Source organism: Antennarius striatus, chromosome 12, assembly GCF_040054535.1.
Source record: "Antennarius striatus isolate MH-2024 chromosome 12, ASM4005453v1, whole genome shotgun sequence".
Lineage (NCBI taxonomy): Eukaryota > Metazoa > Chordata > Actinopteri > Lophiiformes > Antennariidae > Antennarius > Antennarius striatus.
In genome coordinates, this window is record NC_090787.1 from 715492 (window position 1) to 729579 (window position 14088).

Here is a 14088-nt window from a genome sequence, read left to right on the forward strand (position 1 = left end):
TTTAGGTCTATAGAGTCACGGTGGCCGAGAGGTTAAGGCGTTGGACTCGAAATCCAATGGGGTTTCCCCGCACAGGTTCGAATCCTGTTCGTGACGACTTCGTTTTGGGAGGGGGTGTAACTGACTAAATTCACGATATCTAAGTTATATTTTACAGATGAAGTAAGACTATTAAGTATTCATTGTGTGGCGTTCATTAACAACGCGGCTACATGTCGTGTTTCTCGTAAAAAAATGAACTCTCACGTGGGTTCTTTATTCTCGCGATGTTTGAGAAACGAGTTAATTTGGCACAAACCAACGACTTTCTACCTTTTTCTTTTATACAGTCGGTACATTTTCAGATTAGAGTTAAAACTTCATGTCATTCCAAAAATAAATAGAAAAGTATTTAGTATTTGTCGACACCACTGCGACATTGCACAAAAACGAATTTCTTAGTAATCAGTCTTTCCCTACTTGAAATAATGGAACGGTCTGCTCCGTATATGTACAACCGGCTAAACACGGCGCCGTTAGCTCAGAGGGTGTTGTTGACGCGGGTCGGAGCTCCCGTTGTGAGCAGCTTGTAGAGCAGCTTGTAGAGCTTTTCGTTAGCGTTTTGGGGCTTGACTATTGTTTAGGTATAAATATCTAGGACACTGAACACAAGGCTTTTTCATCAACGTTGCAGGGCCACTGACACAGACACACTTGTCTTGAAACAAAGCATCTGTCCAGACAGCGCGGTAGCAAACAGTTCCTCCGATCAGACAGGCTCACAAAGGGAACACGGCCGATCGGAAAACACGTCAGCGGGAGGCGATGGAGACATTACACGTTGTCTCCAAGTAATTTACAAAATTGACAGTTTTTTGTGCTGTAACTTCAAGTCGGGGAGATTGTTGGCAGCAATATATATTAAAAAGAACATGATTTGAGTCGCGATTGTGGATTCGCCAGCGTTTAGAGACCGACATCACCACCAGATCGTTCAGTGATTTAGTACATAATGACTTTAAAGCTTACGTTATGTAAAGAATGAAACTGAGAAGGAGAAAGATGAGCGATTCGTATCCAGAGAATCAAACGCAGCTAACTAGCTTTCAACAGGAGGTGGCTAACGTGTAGCTCAGTGCCTTTGGAAAGCTGTACAGCTAGCAAGTGTAGGGGCACTGCTAGCAGCTAGCTGTTTGCGTCGGCCATCGGTTGGTGTCCTCCAGCACGGCGGGTTTCACCTGTTGGACGTGAATGTTGTCGATTACCGCTGAAGGTGGATTGTCTACACAACTGCGTTAGTTGGTGTGGGAAGTTAGCATTCAGCTAACGAGCTAATTTTTTTAGCTAGGCTAAAGCTAACGTCGTAGCTACCATATACTTGTGACCGCTAGCGGCCAGCGGCTAGCGGCTACCAGGGCCGGGAAGGAAACCAGCGGCGGTACAACACGTAGCAATGGCAACCACCTCCAACGAGGCCTTGTTTTTGCTAAAGGATGTGAAGCCTGGTTCGAAAAATTTAAATATTGTGTTCATCGTATTGGAAATAGGTAAGTAGTTGGTTCCGTGGCTGTTAATGGCGTCAACCGGGTCTTCTTAAAGGGACCGCTGGTTTTTATTTAGAGACCCCGTTGAACAGAACGAGAAATGCGGCCAGTTTGGGCTAAAAGGACGGTGTTTATTTAGTCATTTTTTCTCATTTGTATCTCAATTCTTCTTGCAGGCAGAGTAACCAAAACGAAAGACGGCCATGAGGTTCGATCGTGCAAGGTGGCGGACAAGAGCGGCAGCATTGCGATCTCTGTATGGGACGAACTGGGCAGCCTTATTCAGCCTGGGGACATCATCAAGCTGACCAGAGGGTAGGGTTGTTCTGTCAGTCAAACCATTCCTCACACACTCAAAAACAGGTAGTTTATGCACCTGGACATCTTAAATTATCTCAATCTTTTGTGTTATTTGTTAGATACGCATCCATATGGAAAGGCTGCCTGACCCTATACACAGGAAGAGGAGGGGATCTGCAGAAGATTGGAGAGTGAGTGGCAAACCCCAGAAACCTTCATGCAACACCCCAGAAACATTCATGCAACACCCCAGAAACATTCATGCAACACCCCAGAAACATTCATGCAACACCCCAGAAACATTCATGCAACACCCCAGAAACATTCATGCAACACCCCAGAAACATTCATGCAACACCCCAGAAACATTCATGCAACACCCCAGAAACATTCATGCAACACCCCAGAAACATTCATGCAACACCCCAGAAACATTCATGCAACACCCCAGAAACATTCATGCAACACCCCAGAAACATTCATGCAACACCCCAGAAACATTCATGCAACACCCCAGAAACATTCATGCAACATCCCAGAAACATTCATGCAACACCCCAGAAACATTCATGCAACACCCCAGAAACATTCATGCAACACCCCAGAAACATTCATGCAACACCCCAGAAACATTCATGCAACACACGTCCTTCTGGTGCAGAACGATGGCTGTCATTTCTCTCCTCAGATGTTTCTCACCACCTTTCTCGGCAATATGTTGGTTTTCAAGCACTTTGGAAGACAGTTGCAACACAACTTCATAAAACACTGTGACATTGTGTAAAGCAAATGAAATTCCAAAAGTGATCAGTCACATTACAAAATCAGTTACATTATGAAAACTCTTTGTGTCTCCTTACAGACTGAAGTTTCATTGTTTTCCCTTTTCCAAAACACTTACCTTGAACAAAGACTTAATTTCGGATGCTTGACATAGTCATATTCAGAGCAGGTTTGTTTCCGCAGGTTTTGCATGGTGTATTCAGAAGTTCCCAACTTCAGCGAACCAAACCAAGAATTTCTATCCCAAACAAACCAGCAAAACAAGTCTGTGAGTAACATCTTACCCACTCCTTGTTGACATGGACACTGTCACTGCGTGGGTTCCTTCAAGTGAAACCTTAGTATACTGTAATTTCTCATAATATTGTGAACAAAATTGAATTTTCAAGACGTGTATAACTAGCTTTTAAAGAGCCCCCAATCCATCTCAGTGTCACCTACATAGTGTGACTTCCAGGCAAAAATGTCAACCCTTTACTGATTTCAGCTTCTTAAATTCAGCGTTTGGCTCTATTCAGGGCTTTGAAACAGTTCATAGAGCAAAAACGAAAATCAGAAACTTTTGGTATTTTGCCAGGAACAAAAACACAACCAAAAACTTTTTAAATGATCTGGAACAAAAAATAATATGCAGGTTATATACCGGGGTTTTTTTTTTTTACTCTTGGAAAAAAAATATCTGACCAATGTTTCCCTTCCTGTTATTCACTCAATGCGTGATAATAGCGGAGAGCAGTTGAGGCAAATCACCAGCAGTCAAGGAAAAGACAGTCTCCCAGCCACGATTATATTCATAACAGGTAAACACTGCAGTCTGTCAATCTTAAAAAATGTTTGATTTAGACATTAACTCAGGGATGTCAAACTCATTTTCGCTGAGGGCCACATCAGCATTATGGCTGTCCTCAAAGGGCCTGATGTAACTAATAAATGTAACTAAATGTAACTTCATGTAATGTAAAATAAATGTAACTACTCCTTAATGTAAAATAACTCTTAAGTTAAGTTTTTCAAGTTACAAACTTACAATTAGACTGAAAAGATGCAGCTTGTTGTTCTAACATAAATCCTTTTAATTTGTCAGGTTATTAAACCCACAGAACTCCATCAATCAAGGATTAAACTATCAATAAAGAAAAATAACATCAAACAAATAAACTTTGTTCAAAACCTTTTTGTCACAATTAAAATGGTCTCGATTACTGCATTGTGAGAAATGTAGTAATTAGTCAAAGCATACTTTTGACCTCTTAATTTTTAGACTCTCTGACCTTTTATGGTCTAGCGGGCCACATAAAATGTTTTGGGCCACATTTGGCCCCCAGGCCTTGAGTTTGACTCGTTGGCTGCCAGTCATTTTCAGTGCCAATTTATAAGTCCTAAAGCCACCTACCTATTTAGATTTACAAGGAATGTTATTAACCGATTCAGGATTGTCAGTTCACAGGTAGAACGTAAAACCGGAAATGTTAAAACAAGATTAGAAGGACAAGATCTTCCCTCTTTGATAGCCTGTAACGTTAACTCAGTGATGATGATTTCTTTCACTTTCAGGGTAAACCAGACCAGAATCAAAGGGGAAACTCTCCGCCCAATCAGAACTCAGGTACCCCTGCCCCACCAGGTCAGTGCATTGTCCTTTATTTAAATAATCACTGCTCAGCCCCTCACTCGCTCAGAAGCAGCAGAGTTGTGCATGTTCTACAGAATGACGTGATTACAAAATGATTAGATAGGCAGAGTTATGACAGAGGTAAAAACCAGACGTTTAACTGTTTGTATGCTACATAATGGATTCACTCTGCAACTACTGGGAAATGTCTTTGACAATTTTAATGGCTCTCTCAAGTAGGAAATGCAGTTTCATCTTTTCACCTTGGGCAAAACCGAAGAGGAAACGGAGCATTTGGTTCGGTCATTCTTACGTACTTGTGTGTTTCCCCACCTACAGGTAACGGTGCCATGCCACCCTTCACCAACAACAACCAATCGTCTGGCGCACCCCGCGACCCAGCATTTGGGAACATGGGACGCACAAACGGTCGAGCGCCTGGCAACGGAGCGCCTCAAGCAGCAGTTGCAGGACCCCCGACAGCCTCGAAGTCTTCAGTCACCATTAGCAATGGCAGGGACCCACGGCGTGCCAAAAGATGAAAGTAGAAGGTTCTGGGGCAATCGTTTGGGGAAAACTATGGACGGAGCCATCATTGCCCCCCAAGTCCCCCACCGTTGTTTTTTAACTTTTCCCTCTTAGGGCCTATTTTCAAAATCTTGACTTAAAATTAAGACTACATGCATCATTTTTATACGGGCTAATAATCAAATGTGTTACTTGTCGTGTGTAGTAATGCTCTTGTTCAGCAGCACAGTGTGATCTTGATCTGCCACTGGATGCACCTGCTGGACTCCTTTGAGTTGAGTCTTGCGGTTGTGATCTGCCTTCTAATTCCACACCCCTCGTCTTCTAAATCTCATCACAAGTAACCAGTCCTGTGCCAGTGTTACCTGCCCCACACACTGTTTCCCCTTTCCCCAGTTTTCTTTCTTCAAACTATACACCCTACTTGAACACTTGATGCACTTTTTTTTTTTTTTTAATTTATATCTTGGCAAGGGTGCCTGTCATTAAAATCAGGAAATCAGCTTCTGCCTGCTTGTGGGGGGAGGAAAAAAGGCCTTAAGTTGGTGAAAATGTGTTCTTACGACTGATTGCACAAGCCACACTCTTCAGAGTCTCGTCTCGTAACCAAACCATATCTGAAGTGAATCTGTGACAGGAAAGGTGTTTAGTTTTGAGTTTTAATGGTAGGCGGATACGGAAACAGTTTTCATACATGATTTTCTTGTTTGCCATCAATTGTACCTTGAACAAGGTGGGACCACTTAATACTGGCGAAAAACTGTTGATAGAATAAATTTTACAGTAATCCTTGCTGCCACATTTGTTTTGCTGTGGTCTGTTGGATAGTTGAACAGTTATGGTTGATGTAATAATAAAAATGTTTAGTTATGTTGCATTTACAGGGAAACACAAAGATGTTCAGTTTTCCATTTTAATGAGCGGGTATTCAAGTCTTTTCAAATCAACACACACGACAATAGTACAAAGGGCCATATTTGCCCCACCATGTCCACCCCAGGTCTGACATGCAACCAAATCAGTGTCTCCTCAGCTCCAGGCTGTCCTCATCAAACTGACCCTTTCATTCAGTTCCATTGTCTTTTGGTTCTGCAGCGCCATCTAGTGCTTTTGCAATAATTACATTTGGGGGAAAAAATCTGACCTACATTTTGATGGATGGTAAACAATTTACACCTTTATTTTCACAGAAAGCTGGATTTGATTGATTTCATCTGACTTCCTGTCGCCCAAAAGCAGGCACACTTTCATAAGTGAGAGTTGCATTCCAGATTTAAGGCAACGCCTGCAACACAACCTTGCCTGCCTTTCTTCACATCCTCTGTTGCACCAAGCACCTCAACAACACAGCGTCCGGATGTCGATGTGTGTTTCTGAACTGTCGGAACATATGTGACGCTATTCAAATGAGATGAGATTAAACATAGTACGTATTTATAATTACAGTAATTAGTGATAAACCACTGGTGGGAGGGACTGAACAGTTAAAAGTGAAATAGACACAAAGCCATCCTTCACGCTATCCCAACTTCACTGGAGTCTCCCACGTTTAAAACATGTTTATGTAAAGATTTTTTTTTTTAAAAAGTCACTTCTTGTGACACTGGAAGTTGGAACACATGAGACAGGAAATGTGATGGTCGTCACTCGTGTCAACACAGATGAATGTCATGAGTCAGGTACTTCCTCTCAGTAGCGGTGAAACATGGATGTAATGGCTTCATGTGGTTTACGGTGTTGGGGATTTCACTGCGTGTTGGTAGAGAGGCCCTTCGGCTCATCAGCTGTTTCTGTTCAAGTGACACAAATAACACCATATTTCTCATATTAACGGAATATTCTGCAACATTGGAGAACCAGGCCAAACTGAAATGACATTGATACACGTTTGGAATATTGATTAGTCATCCTGAGATGGTTTTGAGTTCACACATGATGGTTTCTGTTTTGATTTTCTGTTGTGATTGTGTGTCCTGTGACACCAATGACTAGCATAATGTGTCTTGAGTTTGTTTAGGAGGAAGCAGTGAAGCCTTACAGGGAACAAACAAGCTATGACTTGAAAAAAAGTTGTGTAGCAACAGCACTTGACATAAAAGCAAAACAAATGCCAGGAGCAAGAATACAGTATGGAGGAAGGAAAAGGTAAGATGACACCTTAACAGAAATGCAATATAGAAGTTCATAGACATGTAAATTATTCATCTGGCAACCTACGTATATGATTTCAGTCAGTATTGAGTTGGAAATGCATTTAAAAGTATTTTCAAAATAAAACTTGCTTGCCTATGCTTCATCTCTAGCAGTTTTCATGCAGTTAGAGGAAACATTGAAAGAATGTTGGAAACAAATTCCTGAATTTGCTCTTTTTTTATTCAAGATCCATGGCAAAACTTTACAGGTTCTGTCCTGGCCCGTGTCCCAGTTCTATCCCTGGTGACAAGTCAAATAAAATCATAAATTTGACAAAATATATTTAAATGTGCAAAAACAGCATCTGACTGTTTTGAAGATGCTTCGTTTAATTTCATGTATGTGAAACCTTTTTGACATGTTGAGAAAATGAAATTGCGTTGATGTGAGGCAAACAGGAAAATGGGCATATTTTCAGGGTGATGGGAGGGGTGTAGAGAAGCACACTGTTTGTTCCTTGTCTCCTTGTGACAGACTCAGTGCCTCCCGTAACAACAAGTTCACAATGTCTGGTGAGTATACTCATCTTTAAATTGGCATCTTAAAAAATACATTTATTGTTATTTATTTACAAGTACTGATGTTTTATTGTGTCTTGTTTCAGCGTCCACACCTGTGAACGGAACATTTATTTGCTTTTTATTATTTTTTTAAATGTAAAGACATACTGCTAAAAATTCTTTTCTTTTCCACCCTCAGATCTAAACGCATCGTCTTTTGTCTTAGACTTCGGCCTCATCTATGAAGAACTCAACTTTACATACAATGACTCGGAGTTCATCGTCGACCCTGAGACACAACCCTGCAAACTCCTTTCCCTCCCAAATGCAGTCATGGTCACTGTCACCGTCTTTTACATCTTCATCTTCCTGTTGGCCATTCCTGGAAATCTGGTGGTGGGGCTGGTGATCTGCCTCAGCAAGCAGTCTCTGCCTCCGTCTGACCTCTACCTCCTCCACCTGGCCATCGCGGACCTCATGCTGGCTGTGACCCTCCCCTTCTGGGCCACCTCAGTTCTGCAGGGTTGGGTGTTCGGAGACGTCATGTGCAAATTTGTCACTATCCTCCAAGAGCTGAGCTTCTACTCCAGTATTCTCTTCCTGACTTGCATAAGCGTGGACCGTTACATGGTGATCGTGCGAGCGATGGAAACGCGCAAGGCGAACCGACAGGTGCTCGGTTGGGGAGTTTGCGCTGCTGTCTGGGCTATCGGAGCTCTGCTGTCTCTGCCGGGGCTTTTCAGTTCTTCATTCTCATCTCAGAACTCCAGTCAGATTGTGTGTGCTGAACTTTACGATCCCAGCAACGCAGACGAGTGGCGTCTAGCGACCAGAATCCTTCGCCACACCTTGGGTTTCCTCATTCCCTTGGCCATCATGCTGTCCTGTTATGGAATAACCATCAAACGCCTCCTCCACATCCGTGGGGGGTTTCAGCGACAGCGAGCCATGAGGGTGATCGTGTTCGTGGTCGTTGCCTTCCTGCTTTGCTGGATGCCGTACCACTTGGCGATGATGGCGGACACATTTTTCAGGACAAAGGTGGTTCCATACAAGTGCCCGGCAAGGATAGCGGTGGATCAGGCCATGTTTGCCACCCAGAGTCTGGGCCTGCTTCACAGCTGCGTCAACCCAGTGCTGTATGCTTTTGTGGGGGAGAAGTTCAGGAGGAGGCTGCTGCAAATAATGAGGAAGATGGGCATCACGGAGAGAACATCAGTTTCGAGAATCAGCAGGTCTTCGCTGTCATCAGAAAACACAACCACATTCATGTAAACACAGCAAAGACAGACACTGAACTGTTCACACAAAGTGTCTTCACACATTCTCAGGCGATGGACTGTTTAATGAATCATTTGAGACCTAATGTTTAAAAATGACAAAATTTGCCTTGTGTCTTAACAAGTCCAGAAATATTTTTAATGTCTTCTATTTTCTCTAAGTCTCATTGACTTGTTTTTATTTTTGGGTGTTTCTCAGGGAATATGTTTCTTTGAGTTCATTTTTCTTGTGGTTACTGGTTGAAATCCCTTCTCTTTCCTCACATGTGTGTGTAAAACACATTTGCTGTGTTTCAATTTCAAGTTTCACTATGTTTCACCACTGTGTTTCATGTTTCATATCACAACATGAAGACAAACCATGTGGCTTCTTGGGTTAGAGATGAGAAACTTAAATTTTAACCAAACAGTGATGTACTATTAACTTTTTTATAGAAATATAATCATCTATTTGTAATTAAGTCTTTCTGGCGTATGTTTAGTTTGTGGTGTCTGTAGTTTCAGTTCTCATTAAAGTTTTGTACAACCACTGCTTTGTTTCCTTATTAATATGTAACTACAGAGACATACAATGGGATGAAAGCTTCTTGATTTGGCACAACCAGCTGATAAAAATGGGACTTTTTCTGTAACCAACTGTAACCAGCAAAGACTGGTGGTTAGTTTTGTTTTGTTTTGTTTTTTGCCTCTGCAAAGAAAAAAAATCACTATAAATCGATGTTTAATTAAAACAATGAACTCTGGGAGGAGTAGAAGCAAGTCAATTGGACTTGATATTAAATGTGTGATTACACAGTGGATTCGGATTTAAGGCATCCCATTGAAGGGAATCAGAGCGAGTCCAGCCTTTCAGGCCCGTTCAGCTAAGCTAACAATCAATCACGAACTGGAGGATTACATAGCTTTTATAACATCGTACAACTGTCACTGTATGTGTGCTTCCATTGAAATGTATCCCCTTCAACAACCACAACTGTTACACAACTGCATGGTCATTAATAACTATTATTGTTTATATTGTTATAGAGGAATATAAAGTACTTTAACAGAGTTGCTAAATGTACATTTCTTGGCTGATACACAGGGTTATTTTCCTTTCCTTCATTAACTTGCTGTGGTCATACATGCCCCTGGATCCTGGTAGTTTTCCTGCGATCTATCCAAAGCAGTTTTCTCCAGTGCAGTTTATAAATGCATTGTTTCAGCAAAAGCCATGAATAAAACTGAATCATGTGCATTATATATATTACATTTTAACCACACACTGCATTACCTTGTCATTATGAAAATGTATTTATAGCATCGCTTACCTATTTTCATATGCCCACAAGCCTCTTCAAAGATGTTTAACTACATGGAACCAGATGCTGTACGGAGATTAAACAGGTCCTTTTACTCAACATTTTTCCAAAGAAGGCAGTTATTACACCTCTTTAAAATGTCTAATCAGGGTGCCTCAGTAATTTACAATAGGTCTCTAACAAATCTTGCTTTTCCGGGGAAGATCCTTGGAACGGCTAATTTCCAGCAGTTTAACTTGTTTATTTAACATGTAGAGGCAAGGATTTACTTCCTGTGTTTCCACTTGGGGTAGTGGGTGTGGCATGTATTGTGTGGGTGTGTTTATGCATGAGACTGACTGATTGATTGCCTGATGAATACCACCTGTAATTGGCTGTGATTCTGTTTGCTTGGTGCAGAGAGAGTGAAGTTTGGTGCCGATACTTCTGTTGACCGCAAAGAGAAAACAATTATCATCTAAGTCTAGTCCAGTCATCTTCAATTTCACTGTTATTTCACTAAATGCAAATTAAATGTACACAACTGCTATGGTGCCTCGTGTTTTCTCCTTGGACTCGGCGTGTCAGACAGAGCCCCTCTTTCTCCCCTCAGTGACTAAATTTGGGCTTTGATAGTCACAACAAAGTCAACAGAACCGGCTACGGGAACAGCTACAGGACCTTTTGATTCTCTATTGGATTTATGCACTTTGGACCGTTCAACCATGTTCGATGGTGACCGTGAGTAAGTCCGAGTGAAAAGCACAGCAAAGATAAGTAGAACTCATTTCATTTATGCTGTGAGGTTTATACCTGCTTGGACACAGCTGATGACGTTTTTGCTGCGTATTGGAGGCAAATGGATGCTGTGTCTATCCTTTGATGTTGTGATTGCTCATGAGATAAACTGTTAGAAATCTGATAATTTGTGCACATTAAAGGTCTGAAGTTGAATGTGAATTTTGAAGCAACACTGGATTTACCCTTTTGCTCTGCGAAAGTGTGCGGAAGATAACGGCGACTCCTACACTCCGCAGATGGTGGAAACCATCATGCACAACTTTTATGTTGATGACTGTCTTGTCTCTGTGGCCTCTGAATCCGAGGCTGTAGCTCTCTACCACAATCTTCAAGCCATTTGTGCCAAAGGAGGATTTCAGCTAAAGAAGTGGATGAGTAACAGTGGAAATGTGTTGGCTGCAATTCCTGAAGATCAAAGGACAGCGGATGTAAAGGAGATTGATCTAGACCATGACACACTTCCTGTTGAGAGAGTTCTTGGTGTGTGCAATCAGATACATTCAAGTTTAAGATTTCAATCAAAGATCAACATTTTACTCGCAGAGGCATCTTATCAGTGGTCAGTTCCATTTATGATCCACTTGGAGTACTTGCGCCAGTGGTACTAAAGGCTAAAGTGATTTTGCAAGATTTGTGTAGGAGAGGCCTTGGTTGGGATGATCACATACCTGAACCCATCACACAAGACAATTTGGATGCAGGAGCTGCATCGACTGGAGCATTTCAAGGTTAGTAGATGTTTCAAACCTGCAGACTTTGGCACTGTAACTTCTGCCCAATTGCATCATTTTTCAGATGCAAGTGAAGTGGGTTATGGAACAGCTACCTACCTGCTGTTACGCTATGCCAGTGGAAAGCTGTGCAGCACTCTTGTCATGGGAAAGTCTAGGGTAGTTCCCTTAAAACCAATAACCATTCCTAGACTGGAACTAACAGCAGCAGTAGTTGTAGCACGTATGGACACATTGTGGAGAAGGGAGCTGCAGATGCCTTTGCTTAAATCAGTCTTTTGGACTGATAGTACCTCTGTGCTAAAGTACATCAAGAATGAGACATCCAGATTTAGAACGTTTGTAGCCAACAGGGTCTCTGAAATCCTCCAAGTATCTCATGCAGCTCAGTGGAGATATGTGAGCACCTTGTCTAATCCAGCAGATCTTGCTTCCAGGGGACTTGGAGTGAAATTGTTTCTGATGGATGAGCAATAAATGTATGGTCCACAATTTCTACTACTATCAGAAGAGGAATGGCCTAAAAACCCAGATTGCGCAGAAGAACCATTGCAGCAAGATGATCCTGAGGTCAAAATGAGTGTTGTTACCAATGCTGGCGCAGCTAACGAGGTCATTGACTCTGTGTCTCAATTAATTGAAAGGACCTCATCTTGGATCCGGTTAAAAAGGGTGATGGGGTGGATCCTAAGATTCAAGAATAAACTCTTGACTCTCTGGAATAAGAGGAAAGCGGTCAAAGCAGTGTTACCAAACACAAGGATGGATAAGAAGGAGCAGGAAAAGGTTTTGAGCAAGGAGCTGCAGGGTGTCAAAGACTCTTTCCATGCCTTTTTCACTGTCGAGGAGTTAAAGGAGTCAGAGTTGAAGATAATTGGATTTTGTCAAAGGAAAAGATTCCCAGAGGAGTTTTCAAACTTACTAAAGAATCAGACCGTGAAACGTACAAGTCACATATACAAACTTCATCCAGTACTTGATAATGGCATCTTGAGAGTTGGCGGGAGACTTAGTAGGGCCTCAATGCCTGAAGAATCAAAACATCCAATCATATTAGCCAAAGATCTCCATATTTCTGACCTCATTCTAAGACAAGTACATGCAGAAGTTGGCCACAGTGGAAGAACACACATGTTGGCAAGGCTACGCCAGAGATACTGGATTACTAGAGCCAGTGTTGCTATACAAAAAGTCTTGGCCAAGTGTGTGGTCTGCCGTCCTGGCAGTGCCAGCCAGCCAACAGATTTACCACTTAGCAGGATTTCTCCAGATGAACCACCATTCACCTCAGTGGGAGTTGACTGTTTTGGTCCGTTCGAAGTGAAACATGGACAATCAAAGGTAAAAAGATATGGAGTGATATTTAACTGTTTGGCTCTAAGAGCCGTGCTAGTTGAAGTAGCTGTATCATTGGAAACTGATTCCTTCATAAACGTCGTACGTCGCTTCATAGCAAGGCGAGGCCAAATCAAGGAACTCTGCTCAGATAATGAAACCAACTTTGTTGGCACTGATAGAGAATCAAAAAGATCTTTGGAACAGTGGAATCAGAGTCAGATCCATGATGAACTTTTGCAAAAAGGAATTAAGTGGAACTTTAATCCTCCAGGTGGTTCTCATCATGGAGGAGCCTGGGAGCGATTAATACGTTCAATCAGGAAAGTCCTCAACTCTACTTTGAGAGCGCAAACTCTGGATGAAGATGGCCTCCACACTGTACTTTGCGAAATCGAAGCTATTCTCAATAGCAGACCAATAACAAAAGCATCTACAGATCCTACCGTCCTAGAGGTGCTGACTCCCAACCATCTTCTTCACCTCAAGGGTCAACCATCTTTTCCACCCGGTGTCTTGCAAAAGGATGATTTGTATGCAGTGCATAGATGGAAACAAGTACAGTATATGTCTGATCTGTTCTGGAAAAGGTGGATGAAGGAATATCTACCACAGCTTCAAGAGCACCAGAAATGGAACAAAATCAATCGTAACCTTCTACCTGGAGACATTGTACTTGTTGTGGATAATTCCGACCCACACAATTCTTGGATTCTTGGGAGAGTTGTCAAAGTTGTTCAGGATAAAAAAGGACTTGTTCGACAAGCAAAGATCAAGACCAGGACGGGCTATCTGGACAGGCCTGTCACCAAATGGTGCCTGCTGCAGGAAGCCGAGACACCTGATTGAATATACTTGTTTGACATAATTTGACCTGACTTTGAATATAGTTTGAGACAATGAACACATTGTTTAGGCTTTGAAGGTGCTGGAACCTCTGGCCAAAAATCAGTTGAAGACACATGGAACACCTGTCTATTCAAAGACATTGGAAATGGACTATTTTGAACTTTCTGGACAATTTGTTGATTTGATGTATTTTGCATTCCAATTTTCTGTGCTGCTATCATAATTGTTATCTTTTGTTATGTAATTATTATGTTATAATAATTAGGGGCTGGAATGTAGAGGCAAGGATTTACTTCCTGTGTTTCCACTTGGGGTAGTGGGTGTGGCATGTATTGTGTGGGTGTGTTTATGCATGAGACTGACTGATTGATTG

At 42.0% G+C, this 14088-nt stretch overlaps 2 protein-coding genes and 1 non-coding gene across 5 annotated transcripts; all 3 read left to right on the forward strand.

The window, feature by feature from the left end:
- The first annotated feature begins 14 nt into the window (after window positions 1-14).
- On the forward strand, window positions 15-96 carry trnas-cga (transfer RNA serine (anticodon CGA)). The gene has a single exon. It is a non-coding gene; the product is annotated as a tRNA-Ser (tRNA).
- A 435-nt stretch (window positions 97-531) lies between these two features.
- nabp1a (nucleic acid binding protein 1a) lies at window positions 532-5545 on the forward strand. 2 transcript variants are annotated; one of them, XM_068329028.1, is made up of 7 exons: window positions 532-1526; window positions 1700-1838; window positions 1943-2014; window positions 2790-2874; window positions 3333-3406; window positions 4161-4230; window positions 4558-5545. In XM_068329028.1, the coding sequence occupies exons 1-7, from the start codon at window positions 1433-1435 to the stop codon at window positions 4858-4860; spliced, it is 837 nt and encodes a 278-aa protein (XP_068185129.1). In that variant the 5' UTR covers window positions 532-1432; the 3' UTR covers window positions 4861-5545. The 2 variants fall into 2 exon arrangements, with proteins under 2 accessions (XP_068185129.1, XP_068185130.1); XM_068329029.1 differs by lacking the exon at window positions 3333-3406.
- Window positions 5546-5692: 147 nt separating this feature from the next.
- LOC137604859 (C-X-C chemokine receptor type 1-like) lies at window positions 5693-9248 on the forward strand. 2 transcript variants are annotated; one of them, XM_068329026.1, is made up of 3 exons: window positions 5693-6891; window positions 7414-7451; window positions 7639-9248. In XM_068329026.1, exons 1-3 carry the CDS (start codon window positions 6854-6856, stop codon window positions 8712-8714), a joined length of 1152 nt encoding a protein of 383 aa, XP_068185127.1. In that variant the 5' UTR covers window positions 5693-6853; the 3' UTR covers window positions 8715-9248. The 2 variants fall into 2 exon arrangements, with proteins under 2 accessions (XP_068185127.1, XP_068185128.1); XM_068329027.1 differs by lacking the exon at window positions 7414-7451 and having other exon boundaries at window positions 7666-9248.
- The last annotated feature ends 4840 nt before the right edge of the window (window positions 9249-14088 follow it).

Coding starts and splice junctions, on each gene's coding strand:
- nabp1a (XM_068329028.1), top strand. CDS start 1,433: ATGGCAACCACCTCCAACGAGGCCTTGTTTTTGCTAAAGGATGTGAAG. Junction 3,407..4,160: donor CACGATTATATTCATAACAG/GTAAACACTGCA, acceptor TTTCACTTTCAG/GGTAAACCAGACCAGAATCA. Junction 4,231..4,557: donor AGGTACCCCTGCCCCACCAG/GTCAGTGCATTG, acceptor CCCCACCTACAG/GTAACGGTGCCATGCCACCC.
- LOC137604859 (XM_068329026.1), top strand. CDS start 6,854: ATGCCAGGAGCAAGAATACAGTATGGAGGAAGGAAAAG. Junction 6,892..7,413: donor CAGTATGGAGGAAGGAAAAG/GTAAGATGACAC, acceptor TCCTTGTGACAG/ACTCAGTGCCTCCCGTAACA. Junction 7,452..7,638: donor CAACAAGTTCACAATGTCTG/GTGAGTATACTC, acceptor TTCCACCCTCAG/ATCTAAACGCATCGTCTTTT.